This window comes from Zingiber officinale, chromosome 1B (genome assembly GCF_018446385.1).
Source record: "Zingiber officinale cultivar Zhangliang chromosome 1B, Zo_v1.1, whole genome shotgun sequence".
Classification (NCBI taxonomy): Eukaryota; Viridiplantae; Streptophyta; class Magnoliopsida; order Zingiberales; family Zingiberaceae; genus Zingiber; species Zingiber officinale.
In genome coordinates, this window is record NC_055986.1 from 160,832,252 (window position 1) to 160,858,608 (window position 26,357).

Genomic DNA, 26,357 nt, shown 5'->3' on the forward strand with positions numbered 1-26,357 from the left:
ACTTTGAGGACAAGGTTGTTTTGAAGGGCGGTGGAATGATAGGATCCTTTAATGGGTTTATTCATTTAAATCCTTTAACTTTATTTCCTTTTCTAAAATAAGTTTTAGATATTTTCCTTTTCTAAGATAAGTTTTAATAAGACATTTTCTCTTGAAAATGTATTTTTATTTTATTTTTCTTTTAGATATTTTCTTTTGAAAAGGTAGTTCAGGTCTCTATTTAAAGAGACGCTATGTAATTATGGAGGACAAGTAATTTTCCTTTAGTTAATCAATTTCATTTGATTATTGGAGGTTGACCCCCTCGAAGTGACCACCCTATCCCCTTTTCATTTTTCTCTTTCAATTTTTCCACATGATAGACCCCCGGGTTCCTATCAGGTGCCGACTTCCATCCCCTCCTGCTGATAGGAAAGGGGGAACACATTTTAGATACAGAGCCAGGGAGATAAAGATCCAATGTGATGTGTGTGAGAAGGCGCATATCGCGGTTATATGCTGCGCCGATGAGGCAGCACTCTACATCGCCTGTGACAAGGAGATTCACAGAGCCAACAAGCTCGCAAGCAAGCATCAAAGGCTTCAACTGGTCTGCCTCTCCACCAAACTCCCTCGCTGTGACATCTGCCTAGGAGAAGGTGGCTTTCATTTTTTGTGTCGAGGACAGAGCCCTCTTTTGTCAGGACTGTGACGAATCCATCCATGTTCACGGTACCCGTTATGCAAACCATCAGCATTACTTAGCTACTGGAATCCATGTAGCTCTGAACACAATCTATAACAAAGACTCCAATGATAACAATGAACCACCCAGTAAAGCGCCCGCTATAACAACTGACAGTGCCACAAAAGCTCCAGCAACACAAGTCATTTCATCATTCATTAACTCAGCATGGGATGTGGATGGGTTCCATCAACTTTTAGACCATGAAACTAGCCATAAGGGTTCTCCTGTTGGATTTGGGGAGTTGGATTGGTTTGTAGACATTGATATCTTCGATGGTCAGATGCCTAAGGGAATCCAAACAGTAGCTCAACAAGCAAGCAATATAGGTATCTTCAGAACCAACAAATTTACCAATTCAAAGGCCAACAACAATACAGGTTGTTATAGAGCCAACAAATATGGCACGATGCCCTCCAAGAAGCAAGACTCGAGTTTTTGGATGACGAGTGTTTCATTGTCCCCGATCTTGGATAAAACACAAGGCTTATGGACCTCTTGCATATGTACTGATAGTCAGACAAGTTCTTAGATTCGAATTTGAGACCGACCATCTGACTTGAAGACATCGAAGGTTTGCTACAGACATAGATGGATAGTTCCTGCTTTGACTTCCATAGTATCTTTGATCTTAATGTATCATTATTTATTACTATATATTGATTAGATAGTAGTTACTGCTTACCTTGATTCCACTATATATATTTCTTGAGTTGGCCTTTACTGCTTGCATTTGTTTTAGTCTATTTTGATATCTATGCAGTCTTGTTATCCATGCTATTTATGGTCATTATGATTGTACTTTTATGCTAGTGAGATATTATACCGTAGCATAGTTGTAGAATCTTGAACTAGATTACCAGTTTGATATTTATTCATGCATATGTATTGTAAGATCATACCGTAGTATAGGACATTGAGTATCTTACTAGACCTTGATTGGTTATTAAGACATACATATATGCAAGTAAAGTTAGATCGAGGTGTAGCTATAGAGTAGTATACTGGATGTGATTATTCACTTTTTTGCTTATCATTACGTTGTTATGTCCTATTGACCATTATATTCATTCGTTTTTAAGAGAGTTGTTAGTGAGCATAATATATACGACTGCCCAGGGGACCATCGTGGTAGCATATATTATCGCCCATAGTCCGTAGCTAGATGACTACATATATACCCTATCTGTCCAGGGGACCATCCATAATAGAGTGTTCTCCCACAGATAGTGCACTTTTACATCTTGTCTGCCCACGGGATTATCCGTAGTAGAGCGTTATTACGTAGACAGTGATTGTTTACATACCCTAACTATCCACGGGACCATCCGTGGTAGAGCATTCTCCTGCAGTTAGTGGCTGAAAATCTAGATAGCTGCCTCATTCTGTCCGCCCACGGTACCATCCGTGGTAGAACGTTCTCCTATGGACAGTGACTATGTATATACTTTGACTGCCCATGAGACTCATTTATGATCGCGTATTATTGTGTTGGTCAAATATGCTTGCTATATGACGGTTATGTATTTGTTCGTATAGATTTGAATGTATTGTATGTACTCTCGATCTATTGGTTATACCTAATTGAGTAAGTTAGTGAAGTATTTTATTGTTGGTTATGCATATTCTTATATTGACTCTCTTACTTTTATATAAAGTATTTTACCTGAGATTACATCATATGATATCTTTATATATAATATCATGCATTATCTTCTAGCAATGCATTTTAACCACTAGAGGCAATGCACTCACAAGGAAATTTGCATGATAATACATAGAATTAGTAAATTAATTGACCATTGAAGAAATAAGATGATCAATCTTACAAATACTTAGAAGCTTTGCTATAATTTTGAAAAATGATATAATATTTAGTAATACTTAATTAAAAATTTTTAAAAACCTAATTAGATGTCCAATTAGATACATTACTATATATACAATTTCAATAAATAAGTTGCAAATAACATAAATCTAATATCATATGTAAAGAAATATGAAATATAATTTAATATTTAGTAGATTATTTTTTAAAATTAAAAACACCATTAATAAAAAATTCATTGAGTCATTTAAATGTAGTTGTATTTTGACACAATTTTTTTTTGAATAGTAATTAATTTATAAGATTACACATTTTTAAAAATAATTTCATTAAAAATTAATTATTTTTTTTTATTTTTTTGAGAGGTGGTTGGTTTGATCCACGAAAGTTTTACATCTATCACCACATAGATGAGTCATAGGATGATACAACACTACCATAACCATTCACTTATGCAACCTAGTGAAATACCACTAAGCAGTAATGTAGCCACGCAAAGTTGTGGCCACAGACGATGTCTGCTTTGCGAGCGATCGTGTCACTGCTAGCAAAGTAGTGGATGCGTTGCTGCTTGGTGGGGCAGTAAAGGATTAAGAGGTTGCCACGTCGCTGTCTCACCAAGCAATGCCAGCGATGATGTCATTGCCTTGCATCTTTTTTGCTAAAAAAAAATAGAGTTACCTTTGAACAAAGTTTCTTACTTGTTGCGCGGAGGGTGTGCTGTACAAAGGACGTTGCTTGCTTTGAGAGATAATGAGACAGAGGATTTTGCTCGTTGGCTTGTTGCGGAAACGGTAGAAAATGAAGGGTTGCTTGCCCCAGAGAAGGAAGGAGACGGATAACATTGCTGGCTAACTTGCTACGGAGAGGGAAGGTTGGAAGGAGACTAAATCAAATTACTTGCTATGGAGAGAGAAATGAGAAGAGCAATTTAAGCCTTGGGACAAAAATATGGGTAATATTTTTTTTATTATTTTGTAATCACAAAAATAATTTCTCCTAAAGTGTCTGAAAGGGCAACACTACTATCGACAACTTTTGTATTGAGACTGGGCAATAAGTTATTTGAGAGAGCGCAATTCATTATATAATTTGAGTGATTGTCGGGATCACATATGCAATTGTGGCAAAAGGTGAATACACTCGCCTTCAGCGTCCCCGCTAATCCGTCCCAAGGTCAACACGAAGGAGGTAAATCACGGACGACTACTAGCCTTTGGAATAGTGACTAGCACATAAGGGAGGTATACCTCGGCTTTGCCGAAATTTGAACCCCAAATCTCATTATGGCAACACCTCAAGCGCTAGTCACTACACCCATCCGAGAGGACAAAAGAATATTTTATATGCAAATGTCTAGATCTGGACGTCGAATATTTCATATTGCATGTAATAGGAATGCTGGGCCTTACCTAGGCCCAGTGTCGGCAGCCCAGATAAAAAATATACTATACACCTTTAGTTGTTTTACCCTAACCCTCTGTTTGGGAGGAGGTGAGTAAAGGGGAGGGAAAGGTAAACATGGGTAAAATGAATTTTTACCCTTGTTTGGGAGAGAGTGAGCTATGAAGGGGAAGGGGAGAGAAGGGTAAAGCCTCCCCTTGCATGCTCGGGAATAAGCGAAATTCCTTACACCCCAAATTGGGGTGTAAGGAAGGGTAAGGAGAAATTATTACAATTATATCCTTATTTATTTTTTTACATGCGGATTTATTAAAAAAATAAGAGGATATTTTTGTAAAGTTATATATTTAACCTTCATTCCATCTCTTTCCTCTCACATAAACTTTCCCTCCCTTCCAAACAAGGGTAAGATAAATATATTACTTTCCTTTCCTTTCCCTCCCTTCCCCTTCCATCCCCTTCCATTAATGAACCTTACCTCACCCCATCCAAACAGAGGCTAAACGATCTGCTCCTCTTCTCCGCAGTGGCTAACGTCTCCTTCCCTCCCCGTAAATTCACAGCAAGCTACACCCTCGTCTCCTTCCTTCTCCTCTCTACAGCGGCACTTCCTTGTCTTCTCATCGGCGCTACCCTCGTCTCCTCCCCTCTCCATAAATCTGCAACAAGATATGGCCTTGCCTGACTCGACAACCATATTACACTAGTCCAACTTCTTGATTTTTCATTGATTATTTCTTAAGCCAGAAGTGTGATTGGTATATACTTAAGGTTCCGTGACATTGATAAGATTTGCTTGATTCAACTAAATGCTGTGCTTTCTTTGAAAAAGGAATTAGATGCTATCGTAGCAGATCAGCAATAGTTAATTAAATTTTTATCTAACTTGAAATCATCATTACTATAAAGCTAAGTGTAGGGCCAGAGTTGTTGATTTTGTTTACCAAGCAATCAGGTAGATCACAGCTCACATTTCTGACATTTTTGTTTGATTTGTATACTATTTTTCTGATGTTGTGCTACTTGTTCTAGCTACTTTTGTCTTTGAAAATGAACATTTGTTGTTTAATTTGTGCTTGATACTGATAGCTTATTTATACTTTTATTAGTAAAGAGAAACCACTATGTCTTGCAACCAACAACCAAATTATTGTATCTTATAATGTGATGTTCCAGAGCATTCTCTGCTTGTTTGGATTTTAATTTTTTTATTAGAAAATCATTATATCTACATTGTATAGATTTTTTATAAGAAAAAATTCAGAACAAGAATAACAAAATATCGAAAATGTTAGAGTTGAAGAATTTGATTTTTCAAAATTACCAACAGATCTTAGACTAAGGACTCAATTTGTACTTATAATGCTAATATTAGGAATCAAATTTGAAGGATATATTTGTAAAAAGGTTCATGACAACCTTCATATTATGAAGTCCCAAAACAAAATTTTGGAGCAAACCTTTAGGTAAGGTAATTATTTTGTGATGTTTTATTATTATAAAATTTATTTTTTTACTTTATTAATTATTTTTTGTTGTTGCCCTTACTGAATTAATATCCTAGCTCCGCCTCTGTAGCACCTTATTAGGTGGCCCCAAAGTTATTTTTTTTCCTTTGTGGGCCAGTGTGGGCAACCGTCTATGTTGGGCCCATGTTGGCTCCGTCGAGTGGTTCGAGCGCCATATACCTTTATTTGCACGGTGTAGGAATCAAATCTTAAAAAAAAAATAGTCAGTTCACTTATTGTCACACTTAAGGGCTATTGGATAATTTGGCAGAGATTTTTGGGGAATTAGCCGAGTGGGCGAAGCAGGCGAGAGAGCAGATCGGCCGAGCGAGCAAATCGGGCCGTGAGGCATAGCAGCCAAGTGGCAGAGCGGCTGAGCAGACAGAGCGACCGAGGTGGAGAGTGGTTGATCAGGACGAGTGCCCAACTAACCTGAGTAACCGACTAGGTTGAGTAGTAAATTAGGCATAGTCGACCGAGCGGTAGAACAGACCGAGTGGTAGAGCGAACTAGTGGTAAGGCGGCCTATAGCAGATTAGGTCGAGTAGCTGACCGGGCAGATCAGTCGATTGGGTAGAGCGGACTGAGGCCTGCGATGAGCGCAGTTTCCTTGAAACAGATTTGTCCCATCTCCCGCTGTGATTTAAGGTTTTCTTGGATCGTCTGTTTCCCTAGATATAATGGTTAACTGTGATTCCCACCAAGCACTCGTGGTCATGGCGAACTAAGAGGTACCTGACTACTATCATGGGTATACTGCCGAACAAGATATGCACGACAAAGGAGGAGGAGGGGGAACATAGGTAGAGAGCTTCAGTTTTTTTTTTTTGCCTGAGTGTTTTGCTTGTAATCGCAACCTTTTTATATAGAAGCTCAGACTAATGAGTAACATTTAATGATCGATTAATGATCATTACTCTCCGAGCTGTAAAACGCCAACGTTTCATTTGGCCATTTACATTTTGCATTAATCTTTAATTTAATGCATCAGTTACATATTTAAATTTAAAATTTCGCTATTACTCTAGAACTAAAAACCTTAAATTTCACACCTTTTAACTTTTTTGTTAAATTTGTTAACCTAACAAATCTTTTAAAATGGAGATGCCTTAATCCCAAGCAGTTAAAATTAATTAATTATTAGAGCATCCATATCAACTTTTCTAAACATAGAATTTATCTTAAATTTTACATTTTAAATTAAAAAAAACTTTTACACAAGCTATCCCTATCTATTCCCTAAGAGCATCCTTATCAGTTACCATATCTAAAGATTTTACCCTAAATTTTAGCTAAGATAGTTAAAAAATCTTTGCATTAATTACCCTTATTCATTCCCTAAATTTTATATTTATGAATAGTACATCTTTAAATTTAGGAAAATTTATGGAATGAAATTCATTATATATATATATATATATATATATATATATATATAACCTTGTGCACAAAAAGACAACACTATGTATCGGACAAATAACCTGAAGACGGCGAGATGTGAGAAATGTTGGAGGTGGTAGTCCGACGGCTTGCGTCACGTCAGGCGCCGAGGTGGCCTTTGATCCGCAATGGGATGGAGAAGAGAAACCGCCTGTCTGCGTGAGACGGTGAGAGATGCCGAGATGGTAGTTCGGCAGACGCTTGCGTCGCATAAGTGTCGAGCATCCAGGGCGGCGATCGGTTGGAAAAAGAGATGGAGAAGAGAACCTATGTGTGCGTGAGACAAACAAAAGGTATGGTGCACTAGGGTACGAGAAAGTGTAAGATGAAAATCATCAAGCGGTACAATTGCCCATGTTTTTGAGGTTTGCTATGCACCTTTTCCATTTAACCATATCGATCTTACACTTTCTCGTACCCTAGCACACCACACCTTTTGTTTGTCTCACGCACGCATAGGTTCTCTTCTCCATCTCTTTTTCCAACCGATCGCTGCCCTGGATGCTCAACACTTACGCGACGCAAGTGTCTGCCGCAAGTGTCTGCCGAACTACCATCTTGGCATCTCTCACCGTCTCACGCAGACAGGCGATTTCTCTTCTCCATCCCATTGCAGATCCAAGGCCACCTCGGCGCCTGACGTGACGCAAGCCGTCGGACTACCACCTCCGGCATCTCTCACATCTCGTCGTCTTCAGGTTATTTGTCTGATACAAAGTGCTGTCTTTTTGTGCGTTGTTTCTTTGTCCACGCTTAAATATTAGTTCTCAAGGTTGCTGATAAGCCACCTTCCCGATCTCTAAACACAATGCTACTCTGCTGAAAACTGTTACAAAGATGTCCAAGTCATGCGAACATACAAGGCAAGTTGTTGATGTTTCTTACCAGATTACTCGTTTTGCTCACTGAACTATTGGATTGGTTCTTGGGCAGTCCTTGACTGTGAGAATATGTAGCATCCCGTCTCAGCATTTTGGTTGCAGAGATCACTAACGACGTTGACTGCTTCCTGGGAGAGTATAGGCGTGGATTTTTTTTTTTCACTGTTGTAGTGTTGTGGTAGTCCTTGTCAATTTGGGGTAGCAGGTGAATGGATATTCCAGCATTCCATCGTTTCATGGTGAGAATTCTATCTCCTCTAGGTGAGTGTCTCGTGATGAATCTCTTCTCCTTTCCTTGTGTAAGAGTGCCCGTTAAGTATGGTGGTACATGTTTTGATTTTAGGACAACTTTTTTGATTACATTCTATTATATTAGCTGTGAGCTAGGGTGATCTTGGGAGTCAATCTAACTTTTGATCGCTGTAATTTGAGATTGAGGTAATTTCTTGCTGCTATCATCTTTGTTTTTCTAGTGTCAAACCGCGTCTAGGTCATAGTGATGATTCTTAATCTTGCAGATTGGATTCTGGAGGTGTTTTAGGGGTGTTCTGTGGAATCCAACCTGTGCCAGATTCGAGGATCTTTAGGGTGGATGCTCATTGCTTATTTCCTCATACAAGATCCATTGTGCACGACTAATAATTTGATATTATTTAATTCTAAGATTATAAGATGTCGACCTGTTCTGGAAAGGGATTTAAGATGATCATCTAAAGATTGAAAAAGGGGGAACACATGATTAAAGAGAGGGCTACACATGGGAGTATGCTAATTGATCAATTTATTCTTTAACTTATCGATATAGCTATACCGGGGAGTCATACATTCAATTATAATTGTGAGAGGGGCTTATTTTCAGAGATAATTTACACGACTCTTGTCCCATGATACTTGATCTTTAAATTGCTTTATCTTTTCAAATTGAATTTTGGTTGCAATCTCTGTGGACACTTGTTTATATATGGTATGAACTTTTCGTAAAGGTTATCTTAATGAATTGGTTAAGTAGTGTAATATGAGTAATGAGAACCTAGGTTTTGCCTAATGTAGAAATGATTTTTGGAAGAGTAATGATCAAGCATAACAAGACCTGAACATAAAGTGGAATAAGTAAACTATACCACATAATGGTTGTTTTTCAACGCATAATAAATTTTCAAAGTGAGGTTATAAATTATATATATGGTGAAGGACAAGAATAGAAAGTTTAAACATGTGAGTTTGTGACTAGATCATGCTAACCTATTTGTAGATTGCAAACTGAAAATAGAAACACTGTTGTTAAGTGGATCTTAGTGTTTGTGTTGCGGTGTCACTGTTGGTTTGTCTTTATTTTGTCTGTATTTGTTTCATATTTCTACTCAGTTTTCTGATTTCCTTGCTTTACCTCCAATTTAAAGATCATATCTTAGATGGAATTTGAAAAATATTTATAAATTATGGTATTTTATTTGTTTATCTTTTTGTAAAAGAATTGGTTGTTTTCTTATATTTAAGCTATTTTTTAGGTGTAATTAAAAATAATTTTTGATTTGTGTAACCATTTGTCTCTCAGATTTGGAAAATTTGGAAATTATTTCCAAGAGAATTGAGAGGCTTCAATTATTTTTTTAAAAACAAAGTATATTAAAATAAATAAAAAGAAAGAGAAACAAGTAATCTAACATACATTGAAGGTTTAAAATCTCGATCCGTGTTGAGATTTCGATTTCAGACTAGAACGATACCAGGTCGATACGGTATATATATATATATATATATATATATATATATGTTGTTGTATTAATGTTATGTAACTATATATGTAAAAACTTCTAAAATAAAATTAGATATTTATATCAATAAAAATATATTTTATAGGTTTAGGAACTAAGAATCTAAAACTAGAGAAGATAAGTATTATAATATTTATTATTTCAAATCTCAAATTGATTATAAGATAAAAAAATATTATCTATAATAATTATATAAGTTAACAAAAATCATAATATATAATAATTATATAATTATACTTTATAAATATTCTAAATAATATTATATATATATACATAAAATCAAATATATTTTAAAACATTTATTTATATTTTATTTTTTTAGAATTATTTATAAAATTATTATAAATTTTCAAATTTATAAAAATAATTTAAAGTTTGTTTTTAAAATTATTTTAAATTATATATTTTTTACTTTAATTTTTTTATAATTTAAATAAAATAATAAAAATATAAAATTATATATTTTAATTAGATCAATTAATTAACCGTTTTCTTTAATTAATTATTAATTTATATAATATAAAATTATAATTTATATAATAATTAATTAGAAATTAGAAATTAGAAATTATATACAAAATATAATAGTTTTATTTAAAAGTTTTAATAAACCCTACTGTTTTCCTCTCCCATCGCGATTTTGCTCTCGCCGCCGCCTCACCGCAGCCACCGCAGCCACCGCCGCCGCCGCCTCACTGCAGCCGCCGCAGCCGCCGCTTCGCACCGATGATTCGAGGTAGGTCTTCATCCCCAAATTCATTCGTTTCTTCTTCTTTCTTCCTTCTTCTTCTTCCTTCTTCTTCTTCCTTCTTTCTTCCTCCTTCTTCTTCTTCCTTCTGTTGCGCCCGTGTGACGCACGCGAAATTGTTGTGCGTGCGGTGCCGGTGCCGGTCCCGAGTCGGAACGGTAAAAACCGCCCGTTTCGGGCGGCACGGCTCGAGACTTATTTCCATGATACATTCTATTAATTGTTCGAATTCAATTAGCTTTTTGAAGAAGTGAATGACTATCTCAAGTGGGACGAACAGATTGACTTCTGCAAAATGCTGGCTGAGACTCATGGTTGGTGTTCACAATCTTTGATCATGAAAGCTAAGTAGAACTATTCTTTTTTCCTAATTTCCTTATTTGTTTTTGGCTTTCTGGACTAGTGTTGGAGTGGCTTCAAACCATACAGCACAAATGCGACTAAAGGGTCAATTGATGGAATTAAGGATATAGTTGCTGTTGCTTCAGGCAAGGGTGGAGTTGGGAAGTCCACCACTGCAGGTCTAGTTCTTTCACTTCACCAGATTTATCTCTTTTTTCTTGGGCTCGATTAGAATCAGTTTAGCAGTTTAGGAACAAGAACTACATAGTTCTTAATGCTATATTCTTATTAAACTAAGGTACTGAGTGCCTTTTGTATTCGAGGAAAAAGTTTATCTTTTCATTAGGAGGTTGCAGATGGTTTTGCTTCTTGCTAAGAATTTAGTGCAAGAATTCAGAATAACTTTGTCAGTTAAGTTCTAACCCCTCTAAGGTTATGATTCTTATCTCTGATGTGATATTTAACTCGTTGTAGCAACATAATGTCGAAGGTCTGCTCTGCCGATGACTTTGAGTTCTTTCCGTGGTTCTTTCTTACTATTGACTCTACCATCATAAATCTTGATAACTTTCTTCTTTTTGAATTAAAGCGTACTCGGAGTAGGGTGAGCATCTCTGTGCAGCATAAGGGAATAGCAAAATGGAAGGAGTAAGATTCATGTAGCCAGCTCTGTTTGACAATGAATGTGATAATATTATGGATTGTCAGTATATATATATATAAAATAAAGTTTATGAGTGCACTCGGTGACTAATCCATTTCGTAATTTGAGGCAGTTGATGATGTGCAAACACCAAGCATGAATGGATCCATATATGGATTATCTGAATCCAGTATGGTAACTGAGGTAGGGATAAAGGTGAGTTGTTTTTAAAACTCTGACTTCAAATTCAAGATCATCTCTGATCTCAGTAAAAGAAACAAATTGCAGAATCATGCAAGTGGAAACCTTCAGAGGGGTTAGGACAATGCCTTGTGACCGCTTATTGGAGGGTGTATGTTATCTTGCATCTGGTGGGCGAAGGAAGATTTGCTGAGCAGGAAGATTTGGCCATGCTCACGACCATGGGCAATGAAGACAATTTAAATGTAGAAATGCAAAATAAGGCTGCCTGATGTTCCTTCTTTGACAAACACTATAATGAAGAGCCGGGGAAGGCGAACATTGACTATGATTTGCACTTGGGACAACAAGCCAGTGCTTGACTAATACATATCAACTATAATCCAATTAAAAAATGAAACAAAAAATTGCTGTTTTTATTATAGCCGAAAAAAAGATGTTCATGTAGAGGTGAAGAAATGTACATGTCATGTGAAGCAAAGAAAATAGGTGGAGATGGAGAAGACAGTAGATTGAGGTGGAGAAAAATCATTGTAGCAAACATAAATCACATTCTATTTGGTGTCAACAGGAGCTGTGGAGCAGAGATACTATGCCAGACTTCTGTTTGGCGAGAGCAGGAGTTGTGGAGAACAGAAAAACATGTAGAGGTGAGACGGTTTGAGAATTAGTAGCGCAAAGCAATTAGGTGAAGAATATTTCTTCTAAGGAAACCATATATTTCTTCGAAGGAAGCAGGTGAACAAGGTTGAGTATTAATTGCCTTCAGTTTAGAAAGCAGTATGAAAACTTATCCACATTTCTTAGCCAATCAACTCCAATTTGATGAGAACTGTGTGCTTGAAGTAGATAAATTGTATTCACACCTCAACAGTCTCTTGAAGTCGACCAATTGTATGCAAACCTTCACAGTCTCTACACTGCAACTGTTTCAAGATGTAATGAAGCTAAGATTTGAGTTTCTTCCTATGCCCAATTCCATTCCTGCTGCTCTTCCAAGCTCTCACAAGTGTCATGGTAGACCCTCTCAGAGTAGACAGTGGTGGTAGCCTAAGTTGTTTCTTCTCGTCACTCACTCTCTCTCCTCCACCACCACCAACTCTACTAATGTTCCTTCCTGTTGGTGCCAGTAATGAGACTTCTTCGACTCATACATGTGCTAAGCCAATCTCTCTGGTTCAACCATGTGAGTTGCATCCAGATTGCTATTGCTGGCATCAACCAAAGTTGCTTCGGTTTGCGCGTCATCTTTTACAATCTCTGCCACCTTCATTACCCTAACAAACTTCTTGGGTGTTGTTGATGCTGACAGATTTCAACATGACTAATTTGTACAGGGTATCCTGTGCACATATTCCCTTTTGATGCAATGTCCGGTTTGGTGTTGGCAGCTCCTCTACTGGTCGTTCATTTAAAGCATGGTTTCACAGAAGAAGGGTGGTTTCTTTAAAGACATGGCATCCTATGGGGTGTTAAAATCCACAGACATTATAAATAATGCATTGTGTTCTTTGCATAACATATTTTCTATGACAAATTATGAAGTGAATGGATTTATTACTGCACTTTTTTTTCGTGGATATATGTTAGCCATATTGGTCAATATAATTACCTTTTTGAATACCAATTAGATTTGCCACTGCTTGCCACATATGTGCTAATCAAGTTTATACCAAATATTACTTTCTAATTTGAAAATATAATGTCAACAAATAACACATAAAACTTAAATGAACGAACTTGAGCTATGTATGAGACTTCAAAGGAACTGATTTAAATAAACCACTGTGCAAATCAGCCACTAAGATTACCTACAATTTATATTTTCTAGAAAAGATTCTATGATCCAACTTCTTGCTCAGAAGTCAAAAAGTACCCCAGCCTTGAGTATAGCTTAAGAATGTTAGTATGCCGATCTAATGAAATGCAATTCCTCCTACTTCTCTCACTTAATACTATTTATTCCTGTAAATTGTAATCACCATAATCCTAGAACATAAGGAGTTTCTTTTGCTAAAGTTGCTTTTACCAGAATTATTGACTACATTGGTTGAAGTCATGCCTCTCTGTAATATTATTTTCACTATCATTTTGAACTGAAGACAATTTAGTTAGTCATGTTTCAAACTGTCTATATGCACTCATCAGTTTTATCAATTTCATGTTTGAAATAACATATATATTTAATGCTTATGTTGTTTAGATGTTCATTCTTAGGAATAATGAAGAACTGCCCCTGATTTTCACTTTTACAGTTAACTTGGCGGTTGTACTTGCCAATACGTTTCAGCTCAAGGTTGGTCTACTAGATGCTGACATATACGGGCCATCCATCCCTACAATGATGAATCTCCAAGGAAAGCCAGAAGTGAGAACAGGTGCTGTTCTTTTTATATACCTTTGATAGCTTAGACATTTAAAAAAAACCTCAAAATTTCTATTTTCTTTGAAATGAATCTTGTGCTATATAGTCATTTGTTTACTTACCAAAATATTGTCATAGCTAGTATTGACTACTAGAAATAAGGAGCAGGTTTACTTAGTTCATTGATTTATAGGCTGGATGTGAACAAGTTATTTGTAAAGAACATTGGTCATGATTGCTTGTGTTGTGCAGGCTCCTTTGGTTTAATACAACTTAAGTGATCATTTTCTTCTTCTTGTTTTTGCTACAAGGCAAATATAGATTATATGCTGTGATACTTGGACCTAGTGAAACCTCCTCTTGCACCCGTCTCGAGATGACATGACACGAGCACAGATATAAAATTGAATTTGAAGAGCCAGATGGTTTTCTCAGATGGATTTAGCAAAAGAAGAATGGGTAGCGGGGAAGAAAATAGGAAGACTAAGGAGAGTAGGCGCTAGAAAAGAGAGGATGAAGTGGAGAAGACTTAATTATGTTGCCATGTCTAGTAGGGAGAAGTTCCACTCTCGTTATTGCTTGAACTCTAGGATTCAAGAAGGGAGGTTCTGGAGATCTCCTGCTTGGCATGACTCAGAGGAGGTTGCCGTGTGGGCAATACAGAGAGGAGGAAAGGTAAGGGAGTGGATTTCATGATTTGGAAAAAAGGAGCAATATAGATTCATGACCGATTCAGCTAAAAAACTCTTGATTCTGCGGCACTTAAGAGTCCAAATTGAACTCCATTCGAGTTTCAACTAATCCAAGCCTAATTCTACATTTTAGGGATCCCCTGCTAAATTTAGACCAAAGTTGAGTCCAATTAGTGACAAATCAGCCCCTGTAATAACTTGGATCCAGCACTGATTTGACTAAATAAAAACATTTAATCCTTAAATAGGTAAAATTGAAATAATGAAATAACAATATATTAATCTTGACCTATTAAAATGTTTACCTATGTTGAAGATTTGGACATTTTTCTGCTGCTTCTCCATGTCCTCATTTTTGGAAAAATCATTTGTTTGATGTCTACATCCATGTCTACGTTAGATACTCATATCTGAGTCTAACATAGATTTTAGTATCGATGATGTCTCATATTAGTTTTTATCTGCTGATGCATGATTGAATTTTTGTAAATGCATGCTTTATATTTTATAATGTTACATATATGTGTCACAAAATTGAGCCTAGAGGTTTAAGCTTTTGGGAACAAAGGATACATATTTGCAGTTCTAGACACCTAAATTGTTTAACCATTGTGAGATGTTGTCAATGTATCAACTGTCTATTGGATTCCCTTTCTCACTTACATTGCATCCATGTGCCTACTTTTGTCTGTTCCTAAGCTCTTTGGGCATATGTATTCCTATGCTGGCACCAAGCCATTTAACAAACATAATAATCCAACAGTATCTCAATGAATGCATTTCTGCAGAACCATTTACTGTCAGTCGTCTAATCTATACCTCTTTTATGTACCTTGCAAATCTTCTGGTACTTTATTTTTATTCTCTTTCAGCAACAAAACATGTTTTTGCAGATATGAAAATGATCCCTATTGAGAATCATAAAGTCCGGTGCATGTCCATTGGTTTTCTTGTTGAAAAAGATGCCCCAATTGTTTGGAGAGGTCCTATGGTTTGTTGTTCTATCTGACAGTTTTTTTGTGCCCTACTGTGTTTTCTATATGTTCCTATGGTAGTTGGCAGACCTTTGATCTATATGGGCCATATGTTCTCATACAGCATGAATTATTCAGGTCAAGGTGAAATAAAGAAAATCTGACTACTATATTAATATCTATCACTTGGCTTGTTCTCAAATCTACTCACCTGGTCAAATCTTGATGATTTGAATCTGTTGATTTGTTTAATCAATAATTGATTGGGTAGATCGAAGTTGATTATTTTTCATCAGTGTCGCTCTGTTTAATACAGGTTGATGTTCTAATTGAATATAAGATGGTTGACTGAATCAATTGCAACAGCCTTATCTCACCGACACTTTTTCCTATAATTACATATACACTAATATGATTCTATTCTGATGCAAGCTAGTTTGTTGAAAATACTATTATGGATAGGTTTCTTTTAGGAAAATGTTCAATTACTCATTATACCTTTTCTTGTCATATAATGGTTTCTTTTGTTTTTTCAACAACCTGACTTGATTTGTGTCTCTCTCTCTCTCTCTTTTGGTTAAGCGGCTTAAAATTGAAAGGGTCGATGAATATGTGAAAGTTATCTCATTTCATTCTGTACTTTCCTCATTTCCAACTTTCCTTGTGTTAAGGCTTCTTTTCTCTGACATTCGGCTAAATCTAACTCTAGGTAATGAGTGCTCTTGAGAAAATGACCAGAGGAGTTGCTTGGGGAGATCTTGATCTCCTCATTGTTGACATGCCTCCAGGAACAGGAGATGCTCAGCTGTCTATTTCCCAAAGACTGCAATTGTCCGGTACCTAAATTGAATGCTTGACATCTTAAAGAGCTAATGTATTGGTCTTTTGAAAATGACACTCCTGTTTTATATTACTGGGCTGCATTAGTGATGCTGGCAGAATTCAAACAAACACTTCTACCATATATAATCAATTGTATCTAAAATTTCGATGCTGTAAAACTATGAATATTCATTGTTTATACAAGAAGTTACATGAATAGAGATGCTTTGTAGGGCATTTTTTTTATCTAAAAATTATACCATTGTTCTTATCATGAAATTCCTAATCACACTCTCATTTCATCTGCATTACTTCATTATATTCGTGCTAGAGGTTGGATTCATCATTCCATTTTTTAGTTGAGTGTACTTTATTCAATCGATTTGATTATGACTTATTTATAGGCTCAGTTCCATTTGCTATCCTCATAGCGGTTCATCTAAATTGGATATTGGACACCCTGGACTACATATTGGCCTCATATATGATATTTCATATAGCATATGCACTATAGTGAAACCTTGCATATAGTTATGTAACCACATAACATCTATTAGACATAACTGTGATAGATAAAATGAGTGAAAGTAGATTACTATGAGATGGGCTTCTTCGAAGATGCCATTAGCATGTTACATAAATTAATCATGCCTTGTATATTTGGAGGAGAGAAAGGAAATGATTTGGATTCGAGTAAAAAACAATAGAAAGAAATTGAGAAAACATTGCCTTCATTGGCGTGTTTACTCGAGGGGTTGCCCCCACGGGCATAGCTGAGTTGGTACTCGGGTGACAGAGTTGCTTCATTGGGCAAGGGATAATATAGTATTACAAGTATTAGGTGAAATATATGGTGACTCTAATACGACATGGGATAAGATGGTATCAAAGTTGAAAACAGTAGCTAAGAGTGTACTGGGTGAGTCAAAGGGATATGTACCACTAAATAAAAAATGTTGGTGGTGCAATAAGAAAGTACAAGAGAAAGTGAAGGAAAAATGAACAACTAATAAAAAATTATATATTTGTAAGAACGAGGAAAATTAAAAAAAAATATGATAGTGAAAAAAAAGAGAGTTTAAGAAAGTAGTGAATGAATAAAAAAATGAAGCTTTTGAATGATTATATAAAAAATTGGATACAAAAGAAGGGGAAAGACATTTATAGAATAGTTATTTCCAAATAAAACATATTAAAGATGAATGTAATTGTGTACTAGTAAATGATGGAGAAATAAAAGAGCGGTGGTAGAGACATTTTCATTAATTTTTTAATAAATGCTTAAGTGACCAACTTAGGTAATTTAAGTAGGTTAATAGGTATAAAATTAAATTTTTACCGTAGAATTCAAACTTTAGAAGTAGAATAAGTTTAAATGAGATGCATAATGGAAAAATTTTTGGACCAGATAATATTATGATAGAGTATGGAAGTGCCTAGGGAAATAAAGTATTAAATGACTTATAAAATTATTTAACATGATATTGAAAATGAAAAAAATGACTGATCAATAGAGGGTAAATATTCTAATTTCTTTATGTAAGAATAAGGGAGACGTACAAAATTTTGGGGTATTAAACTAATGAGTCATACAATGAAACTTTGGGAAAAAGTAATAGAAAAAAATTAAGGAGATCACAATGATTGAAAATCAATTTGGGTTTATACCTGGAAGGTTGATAATAGAAGTTATATATTTTCTTAGATAACTAATTGAAAAATATCGGGAGCAAAAATAAGATCTACACATGGTATTCATTGACTTAGAAAAAGCTTATGATAGAGTCTTAAGAGAAATTATATGGAGAATTTTAGAAAAAAGATGTGTTAGCGTAACATATATTGAATTAATTAAAGATATGTATGAGGATGTAATAACCAGAGTAAATATTTCAGGTAGAGTAATTGAAGCATTTCTAATAAAGATAGGGTTATATCAAGATCAACTCTAAGTCATTTTTTTTATACGAACTCACTACACACATTCAAGTCACTGTGGTGCATGTTGTTTACAGATGATATTATTTTGGTAGATGAAACACGTGAAGGAGTAAATGCTAAACTAGAATCTTGGCGGGAAACATTAGAAGGAAAAGATTTGAGGTTTAGTAGAATAAAAACCAAATATATGGAATTTAAGTTTAGCAATATTAGACGTAATAAGATAATTGTTAAGATAGGAGATGATGAGTTGTCCGGAACCAAGAGCTTTAAATATTTAAGATCATTTTTACAAACCGATGGAGGGATTGAGAGAGATATCTTACATAAAATACAAGCAGAATGGTTGAAATGAAATAGAGTGTTGGGTGTTTTATGTGGCTGGAAAGTAACTCTAAAACTTAAAAGGAAAGTTTTACAAAATCACAGTTAGACCTGATATGTTATATAAATTTGAATGTTGGCTATAATTCGAGCACATGAGCAAAAGATGAGAGTTGCAAAGATGAGGATGTTAAGGCAAATGTGTGAATATACGAGAATGAATAAAATAAGAAATGAGAGTATTAGAGTGAAAGTCGGAGTTGCATCTATTGAGGAAAAACTCTGAGAGACATGTTTAAGATGGTACGAGCATGTACTTAGATGACCAATAAATGCTCTAGTTAGGCGATGTGAAATTATAACAAACACATATCAAACGAGAAAGAGGAAAACCAAAAAAAGACTTGGTTAACAACAATAAAACAAGATAAAATTTATTTAAGTATAAATGATGATACAGTAAGAGATAGAGCTCAATAGCGTAAAAGAATCTATATAGCCTACCTCATCTAGTGGGATAAGGCTTGGTTGTTGTTATTGTTATATTTATTAATTAAAATTTTAATTTTATTAATCTTTATATTTATAAATATTTAAACTTTTATCTTAAGATAAAATTCTAATATTTAATATAATAATTATTTACAATTTTTAAATATATATAAAGATAGTTATTTATTATTTTTTATTAAAATTAAATATTTTTTATCCGATAATTTTATTGTATTAATGTTATTAATGCCGTAATTATGAATATTTATTCTAAATTATTTGCTCTTTTTACACTCTTAATTTTTTATAATGTATAAATAATGACACCAAAACAATAATCTTATGATCTAGCTTAGAGACATGCATGTCGATTAGAAAATCGATTTCATTGGCAATGTTTACATTGCGATATGATTGGACGTGGTGGTGGGATCATACACCTTAAGCCACATCTTGCTTGTGGATATCTGGATGTTTCTAAATGCCCAAAAATTTCTAAAGAAATTTATCGTACAACGAAAGCGAAACTTGATGGTGTAAACAACAACAACGTGAAATGCTTGGTGCGTGGAGCTTTTAATTTGAAGGTCGTAGTGAATATCCAAATAATGAAGAATTTTTAGCAGCTTTTAGTGCCTCTCGAACTCAATATGAATATAAGCAACATATGCAATATAGTGATGCTATAGTTGGTGATAGTTGAAGTGGCTTAGCCGGCTCAACTATTGCAGCAACATTGCAACATTAGGGAGGAGTGAAAGTGTTCGGGTTACTTCAACATAAGGTGGTATTTGTCGTTTCTTTCCTTCCATGGGACGAAGGCGTGCAGTTAATATTGTTGATATTGACCTACTAGCATTCCTAGACCAAGCTGTCAAACATACTAGGATTGTTGATGCTTATACAAGGGACATGAAGAAATCAATAGGTTAAAGTATTGCTAAATTTTTCATTTCAATCGAATGCCTTCTAATGCAACAAACAACACAAACTACCGTAGCATGTTATCCAACATTTAAAAATCTAGATGTGGTATTCAACCTTCGATTGCATATGAAATTGTTGGTCCTTATTTAGATGAACAAGTGTAGGAAATCAAGACTTGGATCCTATCATGCAAGAAACAATGGGGCTTATATAAGGTTACATTGATGTGTGATAGCTGAACATGACCTACACGGATGAGCATTATCAACTTTCTGCTATACCTCAATAGAAATGTGATATTTCATAAATGCAACTGCAAATTATCATGATGCATCTTATATATATATATATCATTTGATGGATAACGTAGTTCAATAGATAGGAGGGGAATATGTAGTGCAGGTCATTACAGACAATGATGCCAACTTCAAGAGGGTTAGAGAGTTATTGAAGCAAAAGTATCGAACACTATATTGTTTTAATGATGGCAGATATCGGTAAACTCGATATAGTAAAGAATGTAGTGAAAAAAGGTCAATCGTTAACAAAAATTTCTTTATAATTATCATTGGGTTCACGGATTAATGAGGAAATTTATTAATGGGGAGATTCTACGAACAGGAGCAATTGGGTTCTTCTATTAAATTCGTTGTTTTATAAAAAAGCTGAAATGATGGTTATGTTCACTTTTGAAGTTTAGGAAGCCTCTTGATACTCTAGTACTACTGAAGGTATTGGAGGTCAAACCCTAAACTAATATATCGTATACTATACCAAAAATTGAGGTATAAAAAAATTCATACCGATATATCGAAATTTTGGTATACCGAATTTTTGATATACCGGTACGGTAAAATTTAATATTGTTTATTTTAAAATTTCGATATCAGTACGCATATACCAATATTAAAACTCGTACCGATACCGATATCGAAAAATTCAGTACGGTATAATATTTTATTGAAAAATTTGGTAGGTATAATACCGTACCGAAATTTTTGATATTCCAATAATATTGGTATGATTCAGTATATTTCGATATGGTATATGCGGTATACTGAATTTTTGATATTTTTTCCTACCCCTAAAGTCAATTATTTCGAGAGGCATATGGTTCTTTAGCGATTCTTTTGCAGTGTCATGCAAATATAAATTGGATGCAAGTAAATATTGAAAAAATTATTATTAATTATTGTCAACAAATATTGATTCTGATCGAAGCTCATCGTACTCTTAGCCTTCTTATTATAGGTTTGATGCATCATATAGTGATCCATTATATCTGAGCTTGGGGACATATGTTTATCATGTGCTTGTACGACTTCCAATTTCAGTGGTGTCAGTTCAAATCCAACTTTTAGGGGTCAATCGAGACATGCTGTCAATATTGCATGTCATAGGATAATTATTTAATGTTGAAAAACTATGGAGTTGATCTAATCAGAATATTGCAAGAACCAATGGTTCCATCTGATTCACGTAACTCCTTTTGGTATTAGTAAGATAATATATTAAGATGTAGCAATTTTAATTTAAATTATTGATATATTAATTTTCTTTAAAAAAATATATATTTACTTATTTTTTAAAAACATTTATATTTAAAAATTAAAAATCAATTGAAACTGTATCGACATGATACGATACCAAAATCGCATCGTTCCGATCCGGGCGAAACTCTTGCACAATTTGTGGTTTAAACCTAACACAATAAAAAGTTCAGTGTTTGAGAAGTTTGTGAGGTAATTTTCATTTCTGTCCCATTTGGATTGGCACAAAATGATGTTGAACACACATGGAATGATTTGAGGAGTTTTTGAGGTGAACTTTCATTTTATTCCTGTTGGGTAGATATAAAATGAAGATGATCACGAACTATTTCAGAATTATCGGAGGCAACTTTCATTTCTGTCCCATTTTGGCAGACATTAAATGAAAAAAATTGAGCAAAATCTCCTCATTTACTTTTAAGTAAATAGAAGTTGTTTTTCCATTTATTGTCGTTGTCTATATTTTTATTGCTTCCAGGCATAACTCCATCAGAGTTGAAAGCGAGAATTTCTATGTAACTTCAAATACTTGGTGCCTTCAATATCAAATACTTGGATCCATGGTGTTGTTGAAATGCTTTGATATTATAGGGTTTGTTTCAATAGGGTAGCATGAATTTAATTTGGGACATGCATGGTTGTCTTTCTTGCTATTGTACTGTAATAGAGGTGTATATGTTTTTCCTTATTATATAATTGAGTAATTGACTACAACTTATTCGTTTTGCCAACCATCATCATATTCCTTGTTTTTTTACATGTCATTCACTATCGCACTAAAAATTTTAGGAACTTAATTTTTTTTTTTTCCATTTATCTTGCAAAATATATGATAATGACATTTGAGGATCTTTATTTTTAATCTGTATGCTCCTTGTTTCAACAGGTGCTTTGATTATCTCAACTCCCCAAGATATTGCTTTAATTGATGCTCGTAGAGGTGCAAACATGTTCCGGAAAGTTGAGGTTCCTGTATGTTAGTTTCTAAACTTATGAATATGTTGCTCTTAACATTCTAAAGGAAGTGCACATATTAAGTGTACAAGCTATATGAACATGACTATAGTTTTTTCTTTTTTCGGTGTTTGAATTTAGTGTCATGCCTTTCTAATACTTAAATGCACAAAATACAACGCTATTATATGACAGTTCCCTTTGATCCTTGTGAGAACTTAATTACATAATTTGTACTACATAGTCATTTTTCTCTTGTTTTGTAGATTCTGGGACTAGTTGAGAACATGAGTTGCTTCAAGTGCCCACATTGTGGTGAAAAGTCTTATATCTTTGGAAATGGTGGTACCCAAAGAACAGCTAAGGAGTTGGATATGAAATATCTGGGAGAGGTAAATCTGTTTGAATTTCATTATTTGTTGCATAACGAATTTAGATTGCAAGCGAACTGTTGCTAACTTGTGAGATGAATTGATGCATGCCATTAAACTTGAGTTTGCACAACTAATGAAAGATCTTGTTGCATGATTTAAAAGCTAAATGAGTTCTGATATTTGCCTTTGCACCAGCCTGTACAGTATTTCATATTTCATTGTCACATGATAGTTACTATGACTCCAACACATGAACAAAAATTGAGAGTTGCAGAGATGAGGATGTTAAGGTGGATCTGCGGATATATAAGGATGGACAAGAAATGATAATATTAGAAAGAAAGTGGGATTACATCTATTGAGGGAAAATTCCGTGACACGTATGCCATGTACATGGCACCAATAAATGCTCTAGTTAGACAATATGAAATTATGACAAATGTGCATATTAAATGAGGAAGATGAAAATAAAAAAAAGACTTGGTTAGAAACAATAAAACAAGATATTTTTTAAAAAAAAATATAAATGATGATATAGTAAGGAATAGAGCCAATGACATAGAATGATCCATATAGCCAATCTCACCTATTGGGATAATGCTTGATGGTTGTTGTTGTAGTATTGTCACATGATAGTTAGGTATGCCGACAACCAAATCAGTTTGGTGTTTCCCAATGTATTTCATGATCCTATTAGCCATTGAGAAGAGGAAGAGGAAGAGGAAGAGGGGGAGTGGGTGGGTGGGAGGGGCTCTAAGCTATAACTTGACTTTGATTCAACATCATGTTACGCAAAAATAAAATCTAGTAAAAGACATTTAAATGCTTATAAGCTCAATTTGAAACCAACCACAAAGTCTGCTTATGAAAGTAAAGCAGAAAAAATAAAAGTTGGCTTACTGATGTATCATTCTTTCTTATAGGAGCTTATTGTTTTACTATCTATATGGAATGCCATCCATCTCCAACTAGTTGGTTTTGTTGGTGTCATTTGAAGTTGAAGTGGAATGATAGCTTATCCGCCAAACATAAAATAAGCAACATTTTAATTACCTGCATTGTGTTACCAACACAATGATGATCAAAACTTACAATAGGAATTTGATAAGGTTAGGCATATAAAGGAATTTTTTTTTTTTTTAAAATGTGGTTGATTGTATAAGGTGATTGTAGTTCAGTTGTGTGGAATTCAACTCTAACTTTTGCTGGTGGCTTATAGTATCATACTCAAAAGGTGAAAATCCTTTAGTTGGCCTTTTCCTTGAATACTCTTTTCATTATGATGGTGTCAATAGGGTTTGGTGAAAATCCCTTTAGTTGACCCTTTCCCTTGATTACTCTTTCATTATAGTGTTGATGATTGGCCTGTATGATCTTGTGATAGTGGCGTGTTTAGGTTTGGGTGAAAACCTCTTTAGTTGACTCCTTGAATAGTCTTTCGTTACAGTGTTGTATTCATCTTTACTATGCATGCAATACCCTGTTTGCTACTTTATGACTTTGCTTGTTCGAGCTTTAGTTGTTTAGTGAGTAATCTATATTTCTTGCCTTTATCACCAATTGCACCATTGTCATTGTCTCCTCCCCTAGCTTTATGCCTACTCTATTATTGACTTCATTTGAGTCATAACACATCTTGTCTGATTCTGCTGAATGCCTTTTAAGGTTAACTACTGTTGGAATATTAGTTTCCTCTCTTGTTATGCTCCTCCCTTTCTTCTTAGAAAGAGTTAGTATAATAGAAAAAATATTAGAAAATATTTTCCAAGGCAAAGGCGGTTCAGTTGATGCCTGTCTCCCACCTAGGTGGCCGTCTCGGCCGCAATTTAGAACACTGACCAAGATTAAGGTTTAGAGATTAGGTATGTGATTACTAGGGGCCTAATGGCTATGATTGCTCCTTGATAGTGTCTTGGTTCGTGTACAAGTGGAGTTGATACTTGATAGCACTAACTTTATTTGCTCATTATTTTCCTTTCCCTTTTCGGTCTTATTAACTTAGTTTTTAGTGTACTCTGCTATGAATTTTGGCAAGTCATGGTGATTCCACTAACTTATATGGTAATGAATTGCTCTAATTATGCACATTCCATCATTGTATCCTCATATGTATGAGTCTCCAAAAGCTTCTACGCTGTCATCTTGTCTGATTCTCCTGAATGCCTTTTAAGGTCAACTGCTGTTGGAATATTAGTTTCCTCTCTTGTTGTGATCCTCCCTTTCTTCTTAGAAAGAGTTAGTATAATAGAAAAAATATTAGAAAATATTTTCCAAGGCAAAGGCGGTGCGGTTGATGCCTGCCTCCCGCCTAGGCGTCCATTTCGGCCACAATTTAGAACACTGACCAAGATTAAGGTTTAGAGATTAGGTCTTTGATTACTAGGGGCCTAATGGCTATGATTTCTCCTTGATAGTGTCTTGGTTCGTGTACAAGTGGAGTTGATACTTGATAGCACCTACTTTATTCTCTCATTATTTTCCTTTATGGTTTCCGTTTTAGATAATGCAAGTTGTGATGTTGAAGGTAAAATCAACGCTATATTTTTGAACTTAAATGCTCTTTATTTAGCTATTTTATTATTTAAGGAGTTTGCTATCTGTTACTCTTCTAGCTTAGATCTGCTTTCATGATGAGAGACTTAACTTTCTCTTTTAGATACCACTGGAGCAAGATATAAGAAGCAGCTCTGATGATGGTTTACCCATAGTTCTGGCCGCACCTCATTCTCAAGCTGCCAAAGCTTACACTGATGTTGCTGAAAAAATGACCAAACGACTGCAAGAGTTGGCAGTGGAAAGGCAACTAGGCCCGCAGATCTTGTTGTGATAAATGGAGCTTCGAGTTTTGAATTCCAATCCAAATATATTTGGAGGGAGAAGATTTCGTGGAGGTAGCCTAGTATCTAAAGATCATAGGAATATCATACAAGATTGAATGCTAGAAGGTGAACCATCTAGTGGATGATCTGAATAAGACTTGAGTTGAGGGTTAGGAGCCCTACTCATTGCTTGGCCATGGAGATCCAACAACCTGCATTTTAGGTGTATGATCTCTCTATGATTTGTAGCGATGTTAGTTTCATATTATGAATTTCTCTTTATCCTTGTGCAAGAGTGTTTGTTAGTTATGGTTCTCCGTGTTGTGATTATAGGATGGTTATTCTTCGGTTAAGGCGATACTCTACTAGGCCGTGAATTTGGGAGAGCTTGGGCATTGATCAACTCTTGTTGGTACTTGAGAGTGACGTGCTTTTGTTGCTACGATCTTTTTCTTGTGTAGAAACATGTTTAGATATTTGCTAAATTAATCTGGTAGATTGGAATTCGGAGGTCTTTTAGGCGTTAGGTGAATCTAATTATCGTAAATTAAGATTTGTGTTTCTTGCTTATTTCTTGGTGTGACATTTTCTATTGCGTGATTAATAATCAAGCAATTATTTAATTTAAA

The 26,357-nt window shown here is 34.9% G+C and overlaps 1 protein-coding gene and 1 pseudogene across 5 annotated transcripts; both read left to right on the forward strand.

The window, feature by feature from the left end:
- Window positions 1-355: 355 nt before the first annotated feature.
- On the forward strand, window positions 356-4,641 carry LOC122043926 (annotated as a pseudogene).
- Window positions 4,642-10,153: 5,512 nt separating this feature from the next.
- On the forward strand, window positions 10,154-26,357 carry LOC121986686 (iron-sulfur protein NUBPL-like). Of its 5 annotated transcripts, XM_042540659.1 has the most exons (12): window positions 10,154-10,296; window positions 10,547-10,622; window positions 10,712-10,829; window positions 11,240-11,298; window positions 11,427-11,509; window positions 11,582-12,144; window positions 13,750-13,872; window positions 15,445-15,542; window positions 16,235-16,361; window positions 22,468-22,553; window positions 22,802-22,927; window positions 25,566-26,010. In XM_042540659.1, exons 6-12 carry the CDS (start codon window positions 12,087-12,089, stop codon window positions 25,734-25,736), a joined length of 789 nt encoding a protein of 262 aa, XP_042396593.1. In that variant the 5' UTR covers window positions 10,154-10,296; window positions 10,547-10,622; window positions 10,712-10,829; window positions 11,240-11,298; window positions 11,427-11,509; window positions 11,582-12,086; the 3' UTR covers window positions 25,737-26,010. The 5 variants fall into 5 exon arrangements, 4 of the variants coding, with proteins under 4 accessions (XP_042396593.1, XP_042396575.1, XP_042396582.1 ...); XR_006113426.1 differs by lacking the exons at window positions 11,240-11,298; window positions 11,427-11,509; window positions 11,582-12,144 and adding an exon at window positions 26,062-26,357 and having other exon boundaries at window positions 25,566-25,951; XM_042540641.1 differs by lacking the exons at window positions 11,240-11,298; window positions 11,427-11,509; window positions 11,582-12,144.

Excerpts from the sequence above, each read along its gene's own strand:
- LOC121986686 (XM_042540641.1), top strand. The coding sequence starts at position 10,563 with ATGACTATCTCAAGTGGGACGAACAGATTGACTTCTGCAAAATGCTGG. Across the intron at positions 10,623-10,711 it reads AATGCTGGCTGAGACTCATG|TGTTGGAGTGGCTTCAAACC; the intron begins GTTGGTGTTCAC and ends TTTCTGGACTAG. Across the intron at positions 10,830-13,749 it reads TGGGAAGTCCACCACTGCAG|TTAACTTGGCGGTTGTACTT; the intron begins GTCTAGTTCTTT and ends TCACTTTTACAG.